The sequence below is a fragment of the Stegostoma tigrinum genome, chromosome 31, assembly GCF_030684315.1.
Source record: "Stegostoma tigrinum isolate sSteTig4 chromosome 31, sSteTig4.hap1, whole genome shotgun sequence".
In the NCBI taxonomy this organism is placed as follows: domain Eukaryota; kingdom Metazoa; phylum Chordata; class Chondrichthyes; order Orectolobiformes; family Stegostomatidae; genus Stegostoma; species Stegostoma tigrinum.
This window is the reverse complement of record NC_081384.1, coordinates 41,262,628-41,287,299: the sequence shown is the minus strand read 5'-3', so window position 1 is coordinate 41,287,299 and position 24,672 is coordinate 41,262,628. Positions and strand designations below refer to the sequence as shown.

The following is a 24,672-nucleotide window of genomic DNA, read 5'->3' as shown; positions in this document are numbered from 1 at the left end:
GCCAGAGAATAGGAACCTTGCAGGTCTGTGCCCTGCATAGTGCATAGGCCTGTGTGCAATGTTGTTCCACTTCAAAAGGCCCGAGCACAGGGTCTTGCAGATCCTTCCTCACAGGTCAAGACACATCACATGCACTCTGGGTGCAATTGAAGCCATTTTTATCACATTGCACGTTTTTAATTTCTGACACAATGGAAGGTGCCTGTGATAACTCTTCAACAAGTGGTTTGCAGCCTCCACCACCTACAAGCTAGTGAGCCCCCAAACATCCACTTCTTGATAGTCTTTCCTGTAAACTCCTTACCCTTCGTGCAACACATCTGTATGAGCATTCACCCATCCACCTTTTCCCGCTCCCTGGCTTGAGGTGACCATGCCAGATGTTGCTATAAACGTACTCCACCGCCTCCGCACTATCCCACCAAAAGCCAGGCTGCTCCTGATGTGGATAAACACTCCACTGCATGACCCTTCAGGCACATGCTATTGTTCTCTTCCCAATTGTCAGTTTTCATTACCCCAACCTGCAGTCCCAGTCCTGAAGAACAATTTTGAGTCTCCTTTCCTTCCCACTGCAGTGATGCCCCTTGTCCCAACTCCCTTTTCCCCCCAGGTTTCTGTGGACTCAGCAAATGGATCGACTACGACACAACCCATACAGCAACCAACCTGAAAAACGCCAGACATGAAATGGCCAGATCCCCAGTTGGTGACTGCATTTCTCCCTGACTGTGTAAGTCCTATCCCCTAGACTGGCCACAATGAAGCCACAACACTGACAATGAGCCACTCCCTGGACTGCAGAGACACAAACGTCTCACCAAGAATACCCCACACAGACCCTGACTAGGCCCAATATTCTGGATCGATATAGGAGGTTGCCTTCGACTTACTGTGCCAGGATACCTGACTGGCAGGTGCCTCAATGAACCTCAGTGAGAATAACTCCTTTTGATCCCTGACTGCCTGCACTCTATACGTGCAGAGTGTTTGCTACACAAGTTGCTGGCACATGGAGCAGGTGTAAGATTGTTGCAGCACATTCAAGTCCCTTGAACGAGGATTGGTGACCAGTAAGGCAAGCTGCCTTGTCCTGAGCTAATTGGCATGTCATGGCTAGGCAAAATGGCATGAACATGCAGTGAGGTGCGACATAAGTGACCACTGAGAGAAGTATTGAGCTGCAGCCTGGTCCAGTCCATAAGCCGTCCATGTGCCCGTCATCCCTGTTGTAGTCTTTCAGTGCAGAGCACACCAGTGACCAGCAATGCAAGTCTGTGTTTTTTGAGTATCCTGCAAGCATATCAGAGATTTTGAGAGGGGTTGGCAAATGCTAGACGTCAATACCTAGAGACAAAGTGTGCATGCGGCTGGAGACCACAGATCATGATTGGAGGAGTTGCTTGGTTGCATTGCACCATGGAGGTCCTTTGGAGTAAACAGTGAACTGAATTCGTCAGATACCTGCTCTGATTTCCATGTTCAGTTTCCCAAAGTTTAGCCTGTTTGTACATTTTGTCAGATAGGAAAGTGAACATTAATGAAGTGGCTTTGGCTGTTAACAAAATCTTTAACAAGCATTAAGCCCCTTTAACTGACAATTCACTGCTGACTGGTAAGAAACTTGTCATGTCATTTGTGAAAGTATTAAGGATGGAAAGAGTTGAGTTTTTCCAGATTTCACTCTAATTCTACCACAAATCTTTGCCATATCCATGTTGGTCAGACACCTGTAAATGTATCTCACTGTTCCTGCCTTCACAGTGTGTAAATCGAATTGAGTCATGGCTCACTGCATGGTATCAACCTAAAATTCCTATGAGAATATTTAATGAGAAACGCAAGGAGGAGCTTCAGTACATCAAATTAGAGATAAAGAATATCTTCATATCACACTGGTTGCCTAGTAACACGGTGAACCACTGACACGGGAACAAAGAAGCCTATTAATTGCTTGTTAACCTAATTGAAAGCCTTGTAATTATACATGTTTACATCAATCAACAGCATGAAGCTGCATAAAGACATCTAATTATGTTGTCTACTCAACCATCTGCTGGTAGCAGCTGATAAGAAACACCCTAATATTAACCATGATGCCAATACCAAAACCAAGATCAATAACACTCTGGTTTCACAAACCATAAATAATATGTCAGAGTCAACAGTATAACAGTATCTCCATTAAACCAGGATCACTAATGAAACAATGTAACCTGTTACATCAATATCATTAACAGTACTACCACCACTAAGCCAACCTCTTCAATCAGAAAAACCTTGCCTATAAGACTCAAAGAACGGATGTGGTGCACAAGGAGGTTACTTGATCAATCATGTCTGCACAACCCTTTCAAACAATCTCATGACTTAGTGCCAATCTCCTGCTTTTTCTCCATATCCCAGTATATCATTTCTCTCCAAGTAATCATTCTAATACTCTGATGAATGCCTCAATTGAAACTGCCACCATCGTATTGCCAGGCAGTTCATTCCAAAGTCTAATTACTCACTGATGATGAAAAAGACTCTCTCTCCTCCAATCACCCTTGCTTCTTTTGCACATAACTTTAAACCTATGATAACAAGGTATAGAGCTGTATGAACACAACAGGTCATGCAGCATCAGAGGGGCAGGAAAGCTGACGTTTCGGGGCTAGACCCTTCTTCAGAAATGGGGGAAGGGAAGATTTAAATCCATGCCGTGTTGTTCTTGTTCCTTTTACAGTTGGGAACAGCTTCTCCCTATCTTCTTTATCCAGCCCACTTGTAATTTTGATAACCTCTATCAAATCTCCTGTAAGCCATCTTCTCTCCAAGGAGAACCATCCAAACTTCTTCAATCTATTCTCATAATTTAAAAAATTCTCATTCCTGGAATGTTGTCACAAAATCCTTTTGCACCATCTCCAATGTATGTTGCCTAAAATGTGACACCCACAACTTTACACAATACAGCTGAGGTGTAACAAGTGTCTTGTACAGGTCCAACATCATCTCTTTGCTGTTGCACTCTATGGTTCTATTAATGAAGTTCAGGACATTGTACTCCTTATGAATTGCTCTATCTACCTGTCTCACCACCTTCAACGACCTATACACATATATACTCCGTTCTGTCTGCTGCGGCATCCCTTTCAGAATTGCACCCATTATTTTATGTTGAAATTGAATGTTCTTTCCAACAAAGTGCATTACCTCATATTTCTCTGGATGGAACCACATCTGCCACCTATAGAACATAGAACATTACAGCAGAGTACAGGCCCTTCAGCCCTCGATGTTGTGCCGACCTGTCATACCGATCTCAAGCCCATCTAACCTACACTATTCCACGTACGTCCATATGCTTTTCCAATGATGACTTAAATGTACTTAAAGTTGGCGAATCTACTACCGTTGCAGGCAAAGTGTTCCATTCCCTTACTACTCTCCGAGTAAAGAAACTACCTCTGACATCTGTCCTATATCTTTCACTCCGCAATTTAAAGCTATGCCCCCTCGTGCTCGCCGTCACCATCCTAGGAAAAAGGCTCTCCCTATCCAACCCTCTGATTATTTTATGTCTCAATTAAGTCACCTCTCAACCTTCCTCTCTCTAATGAAAACAGCCTCAAGTCCCTCAGCCTTTCCTCGTAAGACCTTCCCTCCATACCAGGCAACATCCTAGCAAATCTCCTTTGCACCCTTTCCAAAGCTTCCACATCCTTCTTATAATGTGTTGACCAGAACTGTACACAATACTCCAAGTGCGGCCGCACCAGAGTTTTGTACAGCTTCACCATAAACTCTTGGTTCCGGAACTCGATCCCTCTATTAATAAAAGCTAAAACACTGTATGCCTTCTTAACAGCCCTGTCAACCAGGGTGGCAACTTTCATTCCACCTCCAATCCACCAACTTGTCAATGTTTTTTTTTGGGAGTTCCATGCTGTCTTCTGACAGTTTACAATTCTTCTAATTTAGTGTCATCTGCAAACTTTGAAATTGTTCCCTGCACATTAAGATTGTGATCATTCAGGAAAAACAAGGGTTCCAATACCAATCCCTAGGGAACTCCACTATTAACTTCTTCCATCTAGAAAAATATCCATTGCCCTCTGCTTTCCATCCCTCAGCCAATTTTATGACCACATTGCTACTGTATCTTTTGTACTATAACTTATACCACAAGTCTATAGAGTGGCACTCTCTCAAATGTCTTCTGGGTAAGTATATTACATCAACTAGCATTTCTTTCACCCATTCTCTCTGTTGTTTCTTCAAAAATCTCCAGGAAGTTCAGTAAACATAATTTCCCCTTTAGAAATCCATAGATCTTCTGAATCAACACACCCTTTTCTCTGTGACTACAGATTCTATCCAAATAACTATTTCTAGAAACTTCCACACCACTAACATTAAACTGACTAGTCTGTGTTGCTGGGATTATCTATACAAACCTTCTTGAACAACGCTGTAACGTTTGTATATCTCTAGTCTTCTGGCATCACCCTGGAGTCCAGGGAATATAGAAAGATTGTGACAAGTGCCTCCACAATTTCTCACTTCTCAAAATTCTTAGATGGGTCTCATCCAGTTGTGGTGCCTTGTCAACTTTAAATCCCAACAGTCTATCCAAGACTTCTTCCTTGTAATTTTGAAATCTCCAAGTTTCCTCCTATTGTCATCACTGTCCAGGCAGCTTTTGCTATTTTGGTAAAGACACAATCAAGATCCTCTTAAGTCCTGTAGACTCATGTCAAAATTGGGAGTTTTCCACGACGGTAGTCATGTAATAGACTGACCTAGTCACCAAATCCCACATGACAATGTGCTTGACACCTACATGAGTATTCCTGGGCATTTCCTTTTACATTAGCACAAAAGATCCTCTCGTGGTATACAATCAGGAGGGACCTGCCTTGGAATCTTTAACATTGACTTCTGGGAAATCATGGCAACAATTGAGTCTTAGATTAGATTCCCTATAGTGTGGGAACAGGCCCTTTGGCCCAACAAGCCCACACCGCCCCTTGGAGCATCCCACCCAGACCCATCCCCCCTATAACCCACACACCCCTGAACACTACGGGCAATTTAGCATGGCCGATCCACCTAGCCTGCACATCTTTGGACTGTGGGAGGAAACCGGAGCACCCAGAAGAAACCTACGCAGATACAGGGAGAATGTGTAAACTCCACACAGAAATGTGGACAAGGAAATCTTCTGATTACTATCTTCCATAACCCCCATGAATTAGTGTTCCTCCATGTTGAACATCAATTGGAAGTAGCACTGAGGAAAGCAATATGTTCTGGATAGGGGATGGAGTCTTTCATCAATGAAAAAAAAAGTACACTCCCCAAGGTCGGTTTGCTGGTTGTGCGGTATTTATTTGCTTGAAAGGATGGTTAGTGGGGTGCCCAATGCTTAAATCACTCGGCCCTCGTTAAGGCCAAGGTGAGGAGAGAATACGTGGACAGCCTTTCTGCCTGGCCCCCAGATAAGGCCCTTAAATAGGCAACTAATGTCCATTTGAAGGTTACATTCTGTCATCACTGGCATTTACCCTTCGGAGGTGGGGGAATGGGACTTGCCATGCTGAAAGACAACAAACAAACCCAGTTCATTCTAGGTGAGAGAGTTAGTAAGAACTGCAGATGCTGGAGTCAGAGATAACACAGTGTGGAGCTGGAGGAACACAGCAGGCATGGCAGCATCGCCTGCTATGTTCCTCCAGCTCCATACTGTGTTATATCTGTTTCTTCTGCGTGCTAGCTAAGAGGTTCAGGGGACTTGATTGTTCAAAAGAATTTGATGCTGATTTATGGTCCTGGCAAAAGGAAGGGGAAGCTCAGTGGAGCCCACTGACCTTGTTACCAACTCCATTCCCTCCTCAAAGACCCCAACTCCCCTGGCCATCAATCACCTACAATGACAGTTGCCAGTGTCCAATTGGCTGGCGGTTCTTTAGTTTCAAAATTCCCACACTCATTCAACAGACAGTCTGAGCAGGTAATATGAGGCTGTCATTTTTCTTCCCAACAGTGGACGAGGCCCTTGTTGCCTCTATTAAATATTACTGTAAGACTGACTCAGTAGGATTACAGCTCAAACTTGGCAAATTCTAAAGGATTTATCCACCAGGAAAGATTTGTGGCAGAGAGTAAGAGAATAACATGGGTGAAAAATTTTCTCAAGCACCTCCTTGTCTAAGTGTGCCAGATAAACATGTTCATAAGAGATTGTGCAGTCCTTGCAGAAGTGAAGTGCTGTCATCACAATAAAGATATCTACAATCACGATGCGTGATACTACCACTGTACTCCCTGAATATGAACTGTTCAAATCAGAAACATTGCTAATAAGAGATAAACACTCGAAGCTTCTAATCTTGCATCCATCATGAGGATGCAAGGAACAGATCTTTCAAAAAAAAGGGACCCCAATTTACACAGCATGTGAAGAGGGTGCTGATTGGTTGGGCTGTTATGACCATGGGATTGAGCAATAACAATTAACTGTTAATCTTAGTTCTCAGACAAGGCAGTTAGACCCTGGTCAAGGTTTGCCCTGGGAATGCAGAAGAGATCAAAGTCTTCAAGACCCTTTTTGACCTATGGGAAAGGTGCAATGTTTGCTTAAATGTCTACATGAAACAGGGCTCTATATGTTAATACATATAGCTAGGGGAGGAGGTAAAAGAAGAGAGGTGTCACAATATTGAACAGGGAATTAATTTACAGCAATAAGGAGGGATGACATCTTAGAAGGCTCCTCAAATGGAGCCATATGGAAAGAATTTAAAAACGAAAAAGGAAGAATCACATTGCTGGCCCATAGACCCTCTAACAGTTCAAACAAAAGAAAAGAGCAGATATGTAAACAAATTTCAGGGAAACGCAAAAGTTGTAGGGTAATGATAGGAGGGGATTTCACCTTCCCCAACATTAAATGATGTTACACAGAATAAAAGGAGTAGAAGTAATGAAATACTTAAAATGCACCCAGTACAGCTTTTTAAGCCAGTACATAGAATGCCCTAATTTTAGGCAAAGAGATGGGCAAGTGGTTGAAGTATGGTGTAGCATTTTGAAAACAGTGACTATAACTCTGTTAGATTCAAGATTGTTATGGTGAAGGACCAGGACACGCCATAAATCAAGATTCTAAACTGGGGGAAGGCCAATGTTAATAAGGTCAAATATGATTTTGCCAGAGTGCATTAGGAGACAAAATTCTCAGGTAAATCTGCCTCCGAACAGTGGGATGCATTTAAGGAAGAAACAAGATGAGTACAGGGCCAAGTTGTTCCGTTAAGGAAAAAGGGTGAGTGAACTAAAGATGTTGTGTTGATTATGATGCTCAGCGAAACGAATCGCTTCTGCAGGCCCTTGGTTCATATCCCTCCATTCCTGCACATTCATGTACTAATCTAAAAGTCCCTTAAAGACTTCTATCTTATTTGCCTCCACCACCACCCTTGGCAGCATGTCCCAGACTTCAAGCACATTCAAAAACTTGCCCGTTACATCTCCTTTGAACTTTTCCCCCCTCTAACCTTAAATGCATACCCCTTAGTATTAGATATTTTAACTCTGGGGAAAAGATTCTGACTGTCAACTCTTATTGCATATCATAACTTTATAGACTATCAAGTCTCCCATCTGCCTCCACTACTCAAGAGAAAACGATTTGTGTTTTTCTAGCCTCTCCTTATAGCTCATACGCTCTAATCCAGACAGTATTCTGGTAAAGGAATAATGGGAACTGCAGATGCTGGAGAATCCAAGATAACAAAGTGTGAAGCTGGATGAACACAGCAGGCCAAGCAGCATCTCAGGAGCACAAAAGCTGTCGCTTCGGGCCTAGAACCTTCATCAGAGCCCAAAACGTCAGCTTTTATGCTCCTGGGAGGCTGCTTGGCCTGCTGTGTTCATCCAGCTTCACTCTTTGTTATCTAGTATTCTGGTAAACCTCTTCTGCAACCTCTTCAAAGCCTCCACATCCCTCCTGTCATGTGGCAACCAGAATTGAACACAAAACTCTAAGTATTGCCTAACCTAAGTCTAAGAAAGCTGCAGCATGACACCCTGACTCGTACTCAATTTCCTGACCAATAAAGGCAAGTATGCCACAAACCTTCTTTATCACCCTATCCACTTGCTTGGCCACTTTCAGGGAGCTATGGACTTGAACCCCAAGATTCTTTTGTACACCAATGCTGTTCAGGCTCCTGCCATTAACTGTACAATTTTCCTTAACATCCAATCTCCCAAAGTGCAGCACCTCACCCAGATTAAAGTCCATCTGCCATTTCTCCACCCATATCTGCAACTGATTCATATCCCACTATATCCTTTGCTAAGCTTCTATATAATCCACAAGTTCACCAATCTTTATGACATCTGCAAACTTACTAACGTACAAATCAACATTTTCATTCAAGTCATTTATATATATCACATAGCAGAAGTCCCAGATTCCTGTGAAACACCACTAGTCAAGGACCTCCAGCCGTTAAACCACCCTTCCACCATTACCCTCTGACTTCTATGGGCAAGCCAATTCTGAATCCAGTTGGCCAAGTCACCGAGGAACCTACCAGGTGGGACCTTCTCAAAAGTCTTACCGAAATCCAGGCAGACAACATCCACTACTCTACCCTCATCGATCATCTTCATCACCTCTGAAAAATTCAATCAAGTCAGGAAGACACGACCTGCCCTACACAAAGCCAAGCTGACCGTCTCTAATTAGACAGGTTTTTATTCCCCCAAATGTGCATAAATCTTTTCCCTAAGAGTTCTGTCCAATAGCTTCCCAATCACTGATGTAAGACTCACTGTCTAGTTTCCTGAATTATCCCTATTTCTCTTCTTGAACAGAGGAACATTATCTACTCGCTAGTCCTCTGTGATCTTTCCAGTGGCTAGTGAGTGATCCTACCTTCTCCTTAGTTATCTTCTTATTTTTAATGTGTATACGCAATGACTTAGGATTTTCTTCAAATCTATTTGCTAAGGGCATTTCATGGTCCCATCTTGCTCTCTCTCCTAACTCCCAGCTTGAGTTCTTTCCTGTTTTCTTTATATTCCTCATGGGCCCTGTCCAATTTTAGCTTCATAAAACCTTATGTATGTTTTTATCCTTTTGACTAAATTCATAACCTCCCTCATTATCCTTGCCTTGCCACCCTTTTCCTTCTTCTCTACTGGATCATGCCAGTCCAGAAATTTGATCAGTAGGTCTTTAAAAAACTCCTACATGTCAAGTGGGATAACAGCTCCTCCCAATTAACACTCACGAGCATCTGACTAATACTGACATAATTTGCCCTCCACCAATTTAGTGCCCGCAAGGCCCCAACTTATCTTTGTTCACAGCTACTTAAAACTTAAGGAGATAGTGAGAACTGCCGATGCTGGAGTCTGAGATACCACAGTGTGGAATTGGAGGAAAGAAGAGTCCTGATCCAAAACGTCAGCCTTCCTGCTCCTCTGATGCTGCCTGGCCTGCTGTGTTCCTCCAGCTCCACACCTTGTTATCTAAAACTTAAGGAGTTGTGATCACTGTTTCCAAAATGCTCTCCCACTAAAAGGTCAGCCACCTGACCAGGTTCATTAGCTAATACAAGGTCTGGTATGTCCTCTTCCCCTAGTTGGACAACCCACATACTATTTCAAGAAACTATCTTGGATATACTTAAATTCTGCCACATCTAAGCCTCTTGCTCTAAGGGAGTCCCAGTCAATAGTGGGGAAGTTTAAATCCGCCACTATGACAACAGTTATTGTACCTTTCCATAATCTGCCTACATATCTGTTCCTCAAATCTCAGTGGCTGTTGGAATCCCTTAAGTATAATCCTAACAGAATGATTACACCCATCTTATCTTTGAGCTCTACCCATACTGGCTTAGTGATGAACCCTCCATTATATCCTCGGAGTTAAGGTAACGACCTTCTCCCTGATTAGTAATGCAACTCAACCTCTTTTTTTCTTTCTGTCCAGCTCATCTAAATCAATGAGACCCTGGAACGTTGAACAGCCACAACATCACAGTCCCATGTACCGATCCAGTCTCTAAGCTCATCTGCCCTACCTGTAATACTCTTGCATTGAAATAAACACACATCAGCCCATTAGTACCAGCGTGTTCATTTACCTCTCTCTGCCTGTTCCTCATTTCAGTTTTACTGGCCCTGACATCTACCTTCGTCTCAATCCCTCCACTTGCTGGCCTACTTCTTTGATTCCCATTCTAGTTTAAACCCTCCCAAGTAGCACCAGAGAGCCTCCCTGTGAGGATATTGATTCCCTTCCAGTTTAGGTGCGACCTGTCCCTCTTGTACAGGTCACCCCTCCCCCAGAAGAACATAGAACAGTATAGCACAGTATAGGCCCTTCGGCCCATGATGTTGTGCTGAACTTTTACCCTGAACCTAAGGTATATCTGACCTCCACCCCTTCCTTATACTATCATCCATATGCCTATCTAATAGCCGCTTAACTGCCCCTAATGAGGCCAACTCCACTACTCTCTCCAGCAACGCATTCCACTCAGTAGGTCCCAATGATCCAAGAACATGAAACCTTGTCCCCTGCACCAACTCCTTAGCCATGCATTCATCTGTCCTATCGTTTTATTCCCTGCCTCACTAGCACGTGGCAGTGCTAGTAACCCAGAGATTACAACCCTTGAGATCCTTCTTTTCAGTCTCTCTCTCTCTCTCTCTCTCTCTCTCTCCCCTAACTCCCTGTACTCATTCCTCAGGACCTCATCCCCTTTTCTACCTACATCATTGGTACCCATATGCAAAACGACCTCCAGCTACTCACCATCCCCCTGAAGAATTGCATGCAACTGTTCAGAGACATCTTTGACCATAACATCAGGGAGGGAACACACGATTCAGGTGTGTCAAAGGCAGACACAGAAAAGCATGTTTGTGCCCCTCACTGGAGAGTCTCCCTTTACTATCGCTTGATAGGACTTTGCCTGACCCTGCTCTACAGCAGAGCCAGTTGTAGTGTCACAGGGCTAGCTGCTGCTGTTACACTCCCATGAGAGGCTGCTCCAGTCCAACCCCAGCAGTAGAGTGGATGTTGAGAAGATGTTTCCACTAGTAGGAGAGGCTAGATCCCAAGAGCACAACGACATATGAAAGGATGAGCCTTTAGAACTGAGATGAAGAGGAATTTCTTAAGCTGGAACTGATTGCTGAAGGCTATGGAGGCCAAGTCATTCGCTGTATTTAAGATAGAGTTTAGAGGTTCATGCTTAGTCAAGACGATCAAAGGCTAAGGGGAGAAAACAGTAAATTGGGGTTGAGAAACATCTCAGCCACAATCAAATGGCAGAGCAGACTTGGTGGGCTGAATGGCGTAATTTCTGTTCCTATCTTATTGTCGTGCCGCAGTTCAACAATGATTGTATTGAATCTTGGATTAGATTAAAGGGACTGAATTTCCTTCTGTTTTATTGTTTCTCGATTAAGCAGATTTAAATGATCATTTGCCACATCTCCATCATTCTCTTATGGACTGTATTGCTATTTGCCTGTGTGCTCACCAACTCTAAGAAAAATGTTACGATCTGAGATTTATGTTTGAGATCTGGCCAGGGATTTGTGGGCACATTGTGAGATTCCATGGATTCTCCTTGATTCCATGGTTTTGAACAAGAATAATAAATGTTGTTGGACAACATTAGATTTCTAACATCTGAATTAATATCAGCAGATATGAATAATAAGTTGTGATTTGACAACCTACAGAGAACATCAAATTATAAGTGCTAATAAGTCAGATCCCAGATTTCACAGCAATTCCCCTTGCATATGGGGTTTTGAACCTTATTAACCCTCAAAAAAAAACAGTAATTCTTACATTTGCAGATCTGCCCTTGAAATTCATTCTCAAGAACTTCACCTTCATGGACTACTCAATGACTGCTGCTATTTTGGGTGATTACCTTAGATCTTGAGTGATTGCCCTCCTGAATGGCAAAACTGCATCCAGTACTCACTTAAAGTTATAATTCCAGCTCTTCCCTCGCACCTAGCTTCACTGAACCAGACCAACCCCCAAGCTTTTCCTTGAGCTCTGATCTTGCTCAGTTGCATCCAGCAAGTTTGGCTGGTGGCCTTTTCAACCTCCACACTCTCAACCTCAATATTAATGCCGACAGGCTTTTTTTCCCCCAAGACCCTCACAGCTTTTCCGAACTTAAAGCTAGTGACCTTCCCACTTTTCCATCCTCCAAGGATGACTTAGTGTCTAGACTCCAACACACTTAAACAGCACAGTGACATCCGACTGCTGTTGATTCTGCACCGAGACCCCTACGCATGTACTTAAGCTGCCTTCCCTGCAATACAGCTAACAGAACCTTCTGTCTCTAACACAGACACACACACACACACACACACACACACACACACACACACACACACACACACGAGAAATTTCTTCACCCAGGGAGAGGTAAGCCCATGAAATTCACAAACACAGAAAGCAGTCAAGGGCAGCACAGTGGCTCAGTGGTTAGCACTGCAGCCTCACAGTGCTAGGGACCCGGGTTCAATTCCAGCCTTGGGCGACTGTCTGTGTGGAGTTTGCACATTCTCCCCGTGTCTGCGTGGGTTTCCTCCGGGTGTTCCAGTTTCCTCCCACAGTCCAAAGATGTGCAGGCCAGGTGGATCGGCCATGCTAAAATTGCCCGTAGAGTTCAGGGGTGTGTGGGTTATAGGGGGGATGGGTCTGGGTGGGATGCTTTAAGGGGCGGTGTGGACCTGTTGAGCCGAAGGGCCTGTTTCCACACTGTAGGGAACCTAATCTAAAAAAAAATTGTATGATTTCAAGAATGAGCTGGATATAACACTTGGGGCTAAAGCGAGAGTAAGCAGGAACAGACTATGGAGTTGGATGATCAGAAAGGGTAGTAGAGCAGGCTTGAAGGACTTAATGGCCTACTCCTGCTCCTATGTTCAGCGTCCTTGAGCAACCAATTTACAATGCCTCCCCTACTGCTGAGCAAAAGTGAATGTAAGCCCTTGAATTTTCTGTTCCAATGTAACATGATCACAGAATTGCTGCAAATGGATTTCATCACAAAATACTTACTTGTTGTGTTGTATTGGATACCATTGAAGTATTCTGGACAGGGTCTTGTTACAAGTTGCCCAACTGGGCTTTTGTGCCAACATGTTCCAATCAGGTCGGTGGATGAATTGCAATAGGGTCCTGAAAAATAAATATCTATTGAAGATACAAATATTCTGATATTTAATTAAATCACAAATGTATCAACTTAAGAAGCTGGCCTCTTTAGTGTATTTTGTCTTTTCCTTTACCTGATTTCTACACTACATTTGGTTTATGTCAGACTCTTCCCAATAGATCTGGCTCAAGACTGCTTTATAAATTTGGTAGTTAGAACCATCATCAGAATCAGGCTTTCTTTGTTCACATCTGAACTACATCCAGAAACAAGAACCAAAGTTCAAACGAGATTTACCAGAATGCGACCAGAGATTTTTGTATTTATTCACGCATGAGATGTGGGCAGTACTGGCAGGACCAGCATTTATTGGCTATCCCTAATTACCTTTCAGAAAATGGTAGCGAGATACTCTTGAACTGTTGCAGTCCACATGCTGCAAGTAGATCTAAAATGCCTTGAGGGAGAGAGCTCCATGCTTTTTGAACCAGGGACACTGAAGGAATGATGCGATATTTGCAAGTAAGGATGGTGGGTGGCACAGAGGAAAATATGCAGGTGATAGCATTCTCATCTATCCTTTCTTGTCCTTTTAGATAATAGTGGTCATAGGTGTGGAGAGTGCTGTCTTTGGAGCCTTGGTGAATTTCTTCAGTACACCTTATTGGCATACATACTGCTGCTACTGAATGTTGGTAGTGGAAGGAGTGGATGCTTATAGATTATAGTGCCAGTCAAGTAGGCTGCTGTATCCTGAATGGTGTCAAGCTTCTTAAGTATTGTTGGAATTGCACTCATTCAGGTAATGGACTGAAGGGTGCAACTCATCACAATCTCGATTTGTGCCTTATAGATGGTGGACATGTTCTGGGGAGTCAGGTGGAGGGTTACTTGCTACAGTATTCCCATCCTCTGACCTGTTCTTGTAATCACTGTATTTAAACAGCTAGACTATGCCACCCAAGATTCACCAGGATGTTGCCAGAAATGAAAAGTCTCAGGTATGAGGAGAGATTCTTTGATTTCCTTGGAGGAAAGTAGGCTGAGAGGAGTATCTGATTGAAGTAAACAAAATTGAGATGTACACAATAAAGTAGATCATAAGAATTTCTTCTCCATGTCAGCTGTGTCCAAGGCAATAGTGTATAAGTTTTTTTTCCTAAGTTTAACGTGAGGAACAAGTGGTTTAGAGGGGATCTGAGAGATCATTTTTGCTCATTCAGCATATGCTGGAATATGGAATGACCTGCCTGAGGATGGTAAAGGCAAGCACTCTCAACACTTGAGAAGCATCTGAATGAGTACCTAAAATGCCAGGACATAGGAGCCTATGCACCAAGTTCAGGAAAATGGGACTGATGGCATATGCTGCTTGATTGCACTGTTGCTGATCTGTTCAAACATTTTACTGACGATCAAGAGTAGTCAGATGGGATGATAATTGACCAGGTTAGATTTGTCCAACTTTGCATGTACAGGATATCCGGGCAATTTTCCACATTGCCCGGTAGATGCCAGTGTTGTAGCTGTACTGGATTAGGGGTGTGGCATGTTCTAGAGCAGTTCTAGTCTTGAGTGCTTTTGTCAGAATATTTTCCTCTAGCTGAGATAAGATAGGCATTTGTGTTGCTTGTTGCTCTTTTAATTACAGATTGATTCCTTCCTGTGGAGATGACCACCAATGACATTACTGGACAGCCAAGTATTCACACTCTAGTGGGTGGTGAATCTATATTTTAATAAAAATCTGGAATGAAAGGGTAGATTGAAAGCTAACAGGGGTGGGATCCAGAGATAATTTTCAACAGGGGATGTCGAATAGCCAAAATCAGAAGAGACAACGACTGACTAAGGAAGGCATTGTCATCGTAGGTCACATAAGGCACAAGGGAGTTTGGCAAGCTTTGATCATACTTACTTTACTTTTAGGACTCTGACAAACAAGGCAGATGAGTAGAGGACACAAATTAAAACACATGAGTATGATGTTGTTGCTGTCTGAGATATGGTTGAGAGAGGGGCAGGATGGCAGCTCATCATTTCAGGTTACAAGGTCTTCAGGAGAGGTAGAGGAGGTGGTAAAAGAGGAGGAAATGTCACAATATTGATCAGAGAATCTATTGCAGCAGTAAGAAGTTAGAAGGCTCCTGAAATGAAACAGTTTGGGTAGAACTTAAAAACTAAAATGGAGCAATCACATTGCTGTGAGTGTACTCTTGGCCTAACAATCGGAGAGAAACAGAAGGGCAGATATGTCAGCAAATTTCAGTGAAGTGTAAAAGTAATAGGGTAGTGGTAGTAGGGCATTTCAACTTACGCAATATTGATTGGAGTAGCCTTTGTGTGAAAAGGTTTGAAGGGAACAGATTTTTTAAAATTCATCCAGGAGAGCTTTATGTCAGTACATAGAAAGCCTTAAAAAGAGAGGGAGTGTAACTGCGCTTAATTTTAGTGAACACAACAAATGGTTGAAGAATTGAAGTTCTAAACTGGGGGGGAAAGGCTGACTTTAATACAATTAGGTATAGTCTGGCCAGAGCGGACTGGGAGCAGATACTTTCAGTTAAATCTGCCTCAGAACAGTGAGATGATTCAGCAAGGCAAGAAGAGTATATGGCCAACATGTTCCAATAAAGGATGGGACCATCAAATCCTGAGAAACCTGGATATTGAGTAGTATGCAGCATTTGATAAAGAGAAAAGGGAGACTTATGACAGAGGCTGAGGGCTCAAAACAACAGATAATCAGGAGAATTGAATGTACAGGAAGGAGCTAAAGATTAGGAGAGCTAAACGGTGATATGAAAGGATACCGACAGGTAAAATAAAGGAAAATCCTGAGTTATTTTTCAGGCATGTGTAAAGGATGCAACTTGGGTTCTAAATGAATACATTCACCAGTGAGGGGCATGTATATGAACACAAAAAGAAAACAAAAGTAATCAGGGAGAAGGTCTGTGATACAATTGAAGAAATTAGTATAGACAGAAAGGAGGTTCTGCATGATCTGACAGACTTAAAATTTCCAGCACCAGATGAAATATATCCTAGTTTGAGTGACACAAGGGAGGAAATAGTAAAGGTGTTCCAAAAATTTTCAATTTATCTCTGGCCAGAGAAGGAATACCAGGGGACTGGAGGACAGCCAGTGTGGCACTGTTAATCAAAAAGGGAGCAAGGGACAAACCAAAAACTGACAGGCCAGTCAGTTTAACCTTGAAGAGGAAACTACTGGAAGCAATTCTGAGGGGCAAAATTAATCTGCATTTAGAGAGATAGGGATTAAATCAAGAACCGTCAGCATGATTTTGTTAACAGGAAATCACATTTGATCAACTTGACTGAATTTTTTGAAGCGCCGACCAGGTGCATAGATGTGGACAATGCTTTTGATGTAGTCTACTTGCATTTCAGCTTTGTGATAAGATCTCACATGGGAGACTGATAACAAAGAGCCCATGGGATCCAAGGAAATTTAGCAAATTGGATCCACACTTGGCTGATTGGCAAGAAACAGAGGGTGATGATCGGGGTTGGGGGGGCGGTGTTTTTTTTTCCCTGACTGGAAGCATTATCCAGTTGGATCCCACAAGGGTGCTGGGGTCCTTGCTGTTTGTCAGTTATATAAAATGGGTTAGACTTGAATGTAGGACAGTTGATCAGTAAGTTTGCAGACAATACAAAAGTTGGTAGGATTGTAAGTAGCTGGGAGGATTGCCTCAGATCATTGCAGAATATAGACAGGCTGGTCAATAGTTTATAGAATTCAGTCCAGTTAAGTGTGAGATGATGTACTTTGGCAGGACAAACAAGGCAATACAATGGTAAGACCCTAGCAAGCACTGAGGGTCAGAGGGGCCTTGGTGTGGATGTACATTGGCCGTTAAAGTATCAGGACAGGAGCATGAAGTTGTACAGAAGGCATATGGTATTATTGTTGCCTGGGTTGGAGAGTTTCAGTTACAAAGACAGATTGGACAAACTGGATTATTTTCCTGAGAAGAAGAGGTTGAGAAGGGACCTGATTGAGATGTAGAAAATGATGACGGGCAGATACGAAACATTTCCTCTTGATGGTGGGCTCAGTGATAAGGGGGCATAGATTTTGTTCCTGGGCAGATGGCAGGTGACTGCCCTTGATGTCATGATGGTGGCAATCTGGAAATCACTACCTGTAAGAGTGGTAGAGGCAGAAACCTTCATAATATGTAAGAAATTGCAACATTTGCAATTTCAAGACATACAAGATAATGGGCTGGAAAATGGGAATAGAAAAATAAGGTGGTTGTTTTAGACTGGTGCAGACATGATGGGCTGAAAGGCCTCCTTCAGTGCTGTAGATCTCTAGGATGATCAACACCACTCCCTCAATTTTTTGCAATTTGATCAGGATCCACATCCCCAGCTTTTTTTGCTCTGAGAATAACAACCGTGGTCCATCTAGCAATAGGAACAGAAGCAAGCCATTCAACACCTCAGACATGTCCTACTATTCAATAAAATCACGGCTGATCTGTGACCTAACTCCATATACTGCCTTTGACCCATATTCCTTCATAACTTTGGTTAACAAAAATTTACCTGCCTCTGTTTAAAGTTAATAACTGATCTGGCATCAACTACTGTCTGTGGAAGAGCATTCCAAACGTCGACCACCCTTTATGTATAGAAGTGCTCCCTAACATTACTACTGAATGGTCTGGCTTTAATTCATCAATTATGCCCCTTAGTCATAGTTGAAAACAGTTGACCCACCCTATCTTTTCCTGTGGCCTCTGTGCCCATTTGGAATCACTGAGTAAAGTGAGAGACATACAGAACAGAAACAGATCCTTCAGTCCAACCAGTCCATGCTGACCATAATCCCAAACTAAATCAGTCCACTTGTCTGCTCCTGGTCCATATTCCTCCAAACCTTTCCTATTCATGTACTTATCCAAAATGTCTTTTAAATGTTCACCACTTCCTCAGGAAGTTCATTCTATATGTGAGCCACCTTCTTTAAAAAAATTTGATTCACTTTTTTCTTTAAAATCTCTCTCCTCTCACCTTAAAAATATATCTGCTAGTCTTCAAATTGACGATCCTAGGGAAAAGACAACTTCCATTAACTCTACCTATGCCTTTCATTATTTTAAAAACTTCTATAATATCACCTCTTAATCTCCTACACTCCAGCAAAAAAAAGTCCCAGTGTATCCAGCCTCTCTCCATAACTCAAACCTTCCATACTGGGCAACATCCTGGTAAATCCCTTCTGAACCTTCTCCAGCTTAATAATGTCCTTTCTATAACAGGGCGACCAGAACAGTAAACAGTATTCCAGAAAAGGCCTCACTGATGTCCTGTACAACCTCAACATGACTTTCCAGCCCTTTTACTCAAAAGTCCAGCAGAGGGCAACAATGACATTGATTGGCAGTTGGGGATGAAGATTTGCATCGACGCAGTCACCAGAGCAGACAGAGGACCTAAGTAAGGCACCAGAGATAACAGGAACTGCAGATGCTGGAGAATCCGAGATAACAAAGTGTGGAGCTGGATGAATACAGCAGGCCAAGCAGCATCTTAGGAGCACAGAGCTGATGTTTCAGGCCTAGACCCTTCACACATTCATCTCCTCTATCCTCTTATTCCTACCTTCACTAGCTCGTGGCATTGGGAGTAATCCAAACATTACTGTCCTTAATGCAACAAGGTGTAGAGCTGGATGAACACAACAGGCCAAGCAGCAGAGGAACAAGAAAGCTGATGTTTTGGGCCTAGACCCTCGTCAGAAGAAGGGTCTAGGCCTGAAATGTCAGCCGGCCTGAAACGTCAGCCTTCCTGCTCCTCTGATGCTGCTTAGCCTGCTGTGTTCATCCAGCTCTACACCTTGTTATCTTGGATTCTCCAGCATCTGCAGTTCCTACTACCACTATTCTTGAGGACTTCATTTTGAAATTACTGCCTAATTTCCTACATTCTCTCCTCAAAATCTCATCCTTTTCACTTCTAATATCATTAGTTTCAATGTGTGCTATGACCTCCTGCAGGTCTTTCTCCGCTATGAGAATATTCTGTACTCTGAGTTATCCATGATCCTGGCTCCAGGGAGGCAACACATCATTCTGATTTCTCGCTATGAGCCGCAGAATCTGTACGTCTGTGCCTCTGACTAAAGAGTCTCCTGCCACAAATAGATGGCTCAGAATCTGGCACGCACCTCATTATGTTAGAGCCAGTCTCTCACTTACAGAAGCCTGGCTGCCTCTCCTATCTTTGCTGGAGGTCATCCATCTACTTGACTATATCTTTGGTTTTTCTCCCTTCCTTCACCTGACATCTATCAAACCCCCTTGCTCCTGCAAATTCCTCACTGCCTCTAATGGCTGCTGCAAACAATCCATGCAATCAGAGATAATGGGAACTGCAGATGCTGGAGAATCCAAGATAATAAAATGTGAGGCTGGATGAACACAGCAGGCCAAGCAGCATCTCAGGAGCACAAAAGCTGACGTTTCGGGCCTAGACCCTTCAGAGAGATCCATGCAATCAGGTAGGATTGCAACCAACTTCCTGCAGACATAATCATCAGTAACAATGGAAACTCTCCCTAATGTCCCACAACCAACAGAAAGAGCACATCAATCTACTAAAGGCCATCTTTGCACCCTAATCTACAGACGTAGAAAACAGCGCAATCTTACTGCTGATAAGAACACTGCTCCAGGCTAACTTAGTAACTAAGCTTTAGATTTTTAAAGTTTAAACAAGAAGACTTCAAAAAAATTAGAAGAGTTAAGCGTGTGCATGAGAAAGCATTCGTGTGTAGAATAATGAAAAGACAACTCAAAAAGATAAATTTAAGGGAACTCTACCTGAATGGACATATAACTTGCAACAACATAGATTCATGAGCACAAATAGAGATCCATAGTTATGATATATTTGGCATTACAGAAACATGGTGACATGGTGATCAGGACTAATAAGTGAATATTCAAGAATATTTGATGTTTAATAATAGATAAGGAGGGATATGTGGAGCTGTGCTGATAATAAGGGATGACATCAGTACATTAGAAAGGGAGGAGCTTGGATTGGAAGAACAATGTGAAAATCTGTTTGCATAGAGATAAGACATAGCAAGGGGCAGCAGACATTGATTAGAGTTATTTATAGGACACGAATAGTAGTGGGGAGGTGGGAAGTGGTATTATTCAGGAGATGAGAGAATCATTTAGCATGAGCAACACAATTATCAAGGGTGGCTTCCATCCAAATATCATACATCACAAGAAATTTTGGAAGCAGACTGTTCGTCCCATCAAATCCACAACAAATTTCCAAAGAGTACTTCACCCAGACCCACAACCCTATGCTATCCTATCCGTGTAACCCTACATTTCACGTGGCTATTCTACCTGGTCTACACATCCCTGGACACGATGGGCAATTTAGTGTGGTCAATCCACTCACCTATCAGGCCACACTAACAGTGTAACCGGTACTGCCAATTCTGCAAACTGGACTGGTTTGCTGATTCCTTTGCTTTCCAGCCTTCGGATTTCTGCCTCTACCTTTGCCTAAAGGACAAATAGCACCGAGTGAGCCACTTTCTGGTCAATATGCAAGGTGGCCTTGTCTCTTTTGATAGTCCTTAGGCCTTCCTGAAAAACTTCCTGGTGTTTAATGAGGATTTCACTCAGGTAGCCATTTTCTAATTGAAAAACATTGAGCCAATTAGTTGAATGCTTCTCAACCAATTTTGCCCCAACAAGCTTGGGCCCAAGCCTTTTACTACAATCAGTAGTAACTGAACCAGCTGCTTCTCTTAAGACACTGAAACAAAGTCATACGCTTAATCTGTAAATATTTACCATTTAAGTTGTCGGTCAAGCTGAGATCTTATACAACCTTATGGATTGGAGTCCAGAGTGAAATTTCTTAAAGACTGGTTCTACAATCACAGAAATGGCCATCCTGGTATCAACTTCCATTAGAACTGGGTGACTATTTAGTCAGATGTTTATTTTGATTGGCTCTGATTTGAATGTTGCTAAGCAATTTAACTGTTCCAAACCAGGTGCTGGTCAACTTTCAAGGATGTGCATTCTCACGGATACCATCTTATGAGTTTTTGTACTTAGCTTAGGTCTCACGGGACTCCTTTGCTGTTTCAAGTCTGCATACTGGCAGCAACTATAATGGCTTGTTGGCCTAGAGCCCGAAGAAACTTAAGTATTTGGTTGAGGCTTGGCTTTGTTTTGAACTGATCTAGCGTCGCTCAATTCACAATATCTCCTGAGTGAGACAATGCATTTTCCTTCCATCAAATGGTGTTCCTTAAGCTCCATCAGACTGATGATGGTGTCTACTTCCATTGGAATGTCCTGCAACTCATATGCCTCACTTGCTGCATTTTCCACTGATAATTTAAGATATTTATCAATTTGGCAGAAGAGATTTTGACATAATTTATGTAATTTTTTAAAACCATACTTAGGATGTGGCATCACTGGCTAGACTAGCATTTGTTGCCCATTCTCGATTGCCTTTGAAAAGGTGATGTAATCTGCTTTCTTGAACCGCTGTAGTCAATCCGATGTAAGTGTTGATTACAAGGAGATACATGCTTTTGACAGGGTTCAGGCATGCACTTTTTACACTGAGTTTTATTTCAAATGTTCATAAATGAAAAGCCCTCCAAACTTCTGACTGACAAATCTTTATGCACATTTTAAAGTAGTTAACTAATTAGCCTTTTTACATCTAACTTCAAGGTATTTAGCATCCCATTAATGAAATCAGATACTAACAACAGGTACATCCACAATGCCATTAGGTAGGGAGTTGCAGGATGGTGACTCATCGACAGTGAAAGAGCAGTGTTATAGTTCCAGGACAGAATGATGTGTGGCTGGGAGGGGAAATTGCATCATGTTCCAATATATATCCTGCCGTTGCCCTATTAACTTGTAGAAGTCATAGATTTAATGTGCTGTGCATCTTGTAGATGGTACACACTGCTGCCATTATGTATCAGTGGTGGAAGGACTGCATGTTAAAGTAATAAATTGGGTGCCAATCGATTCAGCTGTTTTGTCCTCAATGCTGTCAAGCATCCTGAATGTTTTTTAGCTGCATTCATTCAGGCAAGTGGAGAATATACTAACACATTTTTGACCTGTGCTTTATAGATGGTGGAATGGTTTTGAGGCATAAAGAGGCTAGTTATTTGCTGGAGAATTCCTGGTTTCTGTCTTGCTTTTCTGGTCACGGAATTATATGATTGGAAACTGGACTGAACCAATCAATGGTAACCTCCAGGATGCTATAGTGTGGAGATGTCAGTGTTGACAAAGGTGACAAAGTCAGAAGTCCACACGACATCACGTTATAGTCCATCAGGTTTATTTGAAAACACAAGCTTTCGGAGTGCTGGTCCTTTGTCAAGTAAAATCACCAGAGTAGATTCTAGTACGTTGATTGTGTGGGTCCAATGATAATAATTCCATTGAATATCCAGGGGCTGTGGTTGGATGGACGATTGTAATGTAGCACACGTACAAGTGTGTTGTCAGGGCCCATGGCCTTTGCAGCATCCACTGCTGAGAGCTGTTTCTTGATATCATATGGAATTAATTCAATTGGCCAAACCCTCGGATTTTTGATGGTGGGACCTCAGGAACAAGCCATGAAGCATCATCCACTCAGTACATCTAACTGAGGATGCCAGTGCTTCAGCATTGTCTTTAGCACTGGTGTACTGGTCTTCCCCCCCCTCACTGAGTATGAGGATATTTGTGCAGCCTACTTCCCCAGTGAATTGTTTAATTACCCACCAACATTGATAACTGGATCAGACAGGACTGTGGAGCTTAGATCTTAGATTATAGGGTAGGCGACGGCCTAGTGATATTATTGCTATCCATAAACCTAGTTTATGTTCCGTGGATCCGGATTTGAATCCCACCATGGCAGATGGTACAATTTGAATTCAATAATTAATATTAAAGTCTGGAATTAAGAATCTACTGAGCGCCATGATATCATTGCCACCATCATCTGGCCTGGCCTACGTGTGACTCCAGACCTACAGCAATGTGGTTGACTCTCAATTGCTGTCTGAATTGGCTTGCTAGACTATCAGTTGCACAAATTGCTACAAAGTCTCAAAGAAATGAAACCAGACAGATCAACTGGCATTAACCTAGGCAACAGAAAAGACCATGGCACAAACAGCATTGTCAACCCTGCAAAGTCCGCCTCTCTAACATCTGCGGGTTAGTGCCAAAATTGGGAGAGCTGGCTCACAGACTAGTTAAGCAATAGTCTGACTTGTCATACTCACAGAATCATACCTTACAATGTCCCAAACGCCACCATCACCATGGATATGTCCTGTCCCATTGGCTGGACAGATCCAGCAGAGGTGGTGGCACAGTGACATACAGTCAGGAGGGTGTTGCTCTAGGAATCCTCAACATTGACTCCGGACCACATGAGGTCTCATGGTTTCAGGTTAAACATGGGCAAGGAAACCTTGTAAATGATTTGAATGAAGGAATGGAAGGGTGGATTAGCAAGTTCGCTGACAATATGAAGGTGGGTCACATTGTGGACAGTGCGGACAGCTGTTCTAGGTTACACAGAGACATTGATAGAATGCAGAGCTGTGCTGAGAAGTGGCAGATGGCGTTTAACCCTTAAAAAGTGTGAGGTGATTAATTTTGAAAGGACAAATTTGAAAGCAGAATGCAGGATTAACTAAAGATTCTTGGCAGTGTGGAGGAGCAGAGGGATCTTGGGGTTCATGTTCACAGTTCCCTGAAAGCTGCCACCCAGGTGGATAGAGTTATTAAGAAGGCATATGGTGCGTTAGCTTTCATTAATAGAGGAATTGAATTCGAGAGCCGTGAAGTTCTGCTTCAGCTGTACAAAAGCCTGGTTCGTCCACATCTGGAGTATCATGTCCAGTTCTGGTTGCCTCATTACAAGAAAGATGTGGAAGAGTTGGAAAAGGTGCAGAGAAGATTTCCCAGGATGTTACCTGGAATGAAGGGAAGGTCTTACAAGGAAAGGTTGAGAGCGCTAGGGCTTTTCTCTTTTGAATGATAAAGCATGAGAGGTAACTTGATAGATGTGTACAAAATGATCAGAGGTATAGATAGAGTAGACAGCCAGAGACGTTTTCCTTGGGTGGAGGTAGCTTTTACGAGGGGACATTGTTTTAAAGTGAGTGGAGTTAGATAAGGGGGAGATGTCAGAGGTAGGTTCTTTACTCAGCATGGTAGGGGCATGGAATTCATTGCCGGAGAGGGTAGTGGAGTCAGCCTCATTAAGGGCATTTAAGTGGCTATTAGATAGGCATATGGATGATACTATATGGTAGAGGTGGAGGTTAAATAGACCTTAGGTTTCAGGTAAACGGTCTGCACAACATCATGGGCCGAAAGGCCTGAACTGTTCTATGTTCTAT

General features: G+C 42.7%; 1 protein-coding gene and 1 long non-coding RNA gene across 6 annotated transcripts in view; one reads left to right on the top strand and one right to left on the bottom strand.

The window, feature by feature from the left end:
* LOC132206112 (uncharacterized) overlaps positions 1-24,672 on the top strand; it is a 344,203-nt gene that overhangs the window by 41,402 nt on the left and 278,129 nt on the right. The window lies entirely within an intron of this gene.
* The window catches only part of LOC125466178 (corticotropin-releasing factor receptor 1-like), a 271,407-nt gene that overhangs the window by 182,049 nt on the left and 64,686 nt on the right, over positions 1-24,672 (bottom strand). For all 5 annotated transcript variants that reach the window (XM_059638669.1, XM_059638671.1, XM_059638672.1 and 2 more), the window contains one exon: positions 13,112-13,231. In XM_059638669.1, coding sequence (XP_059494652.1) covers positions 13,112-13,231 — 120 coding nt within the window. The remainder of the gene's footprint in view (positions 1-13,111; positions 13,232-24,672) is intronic.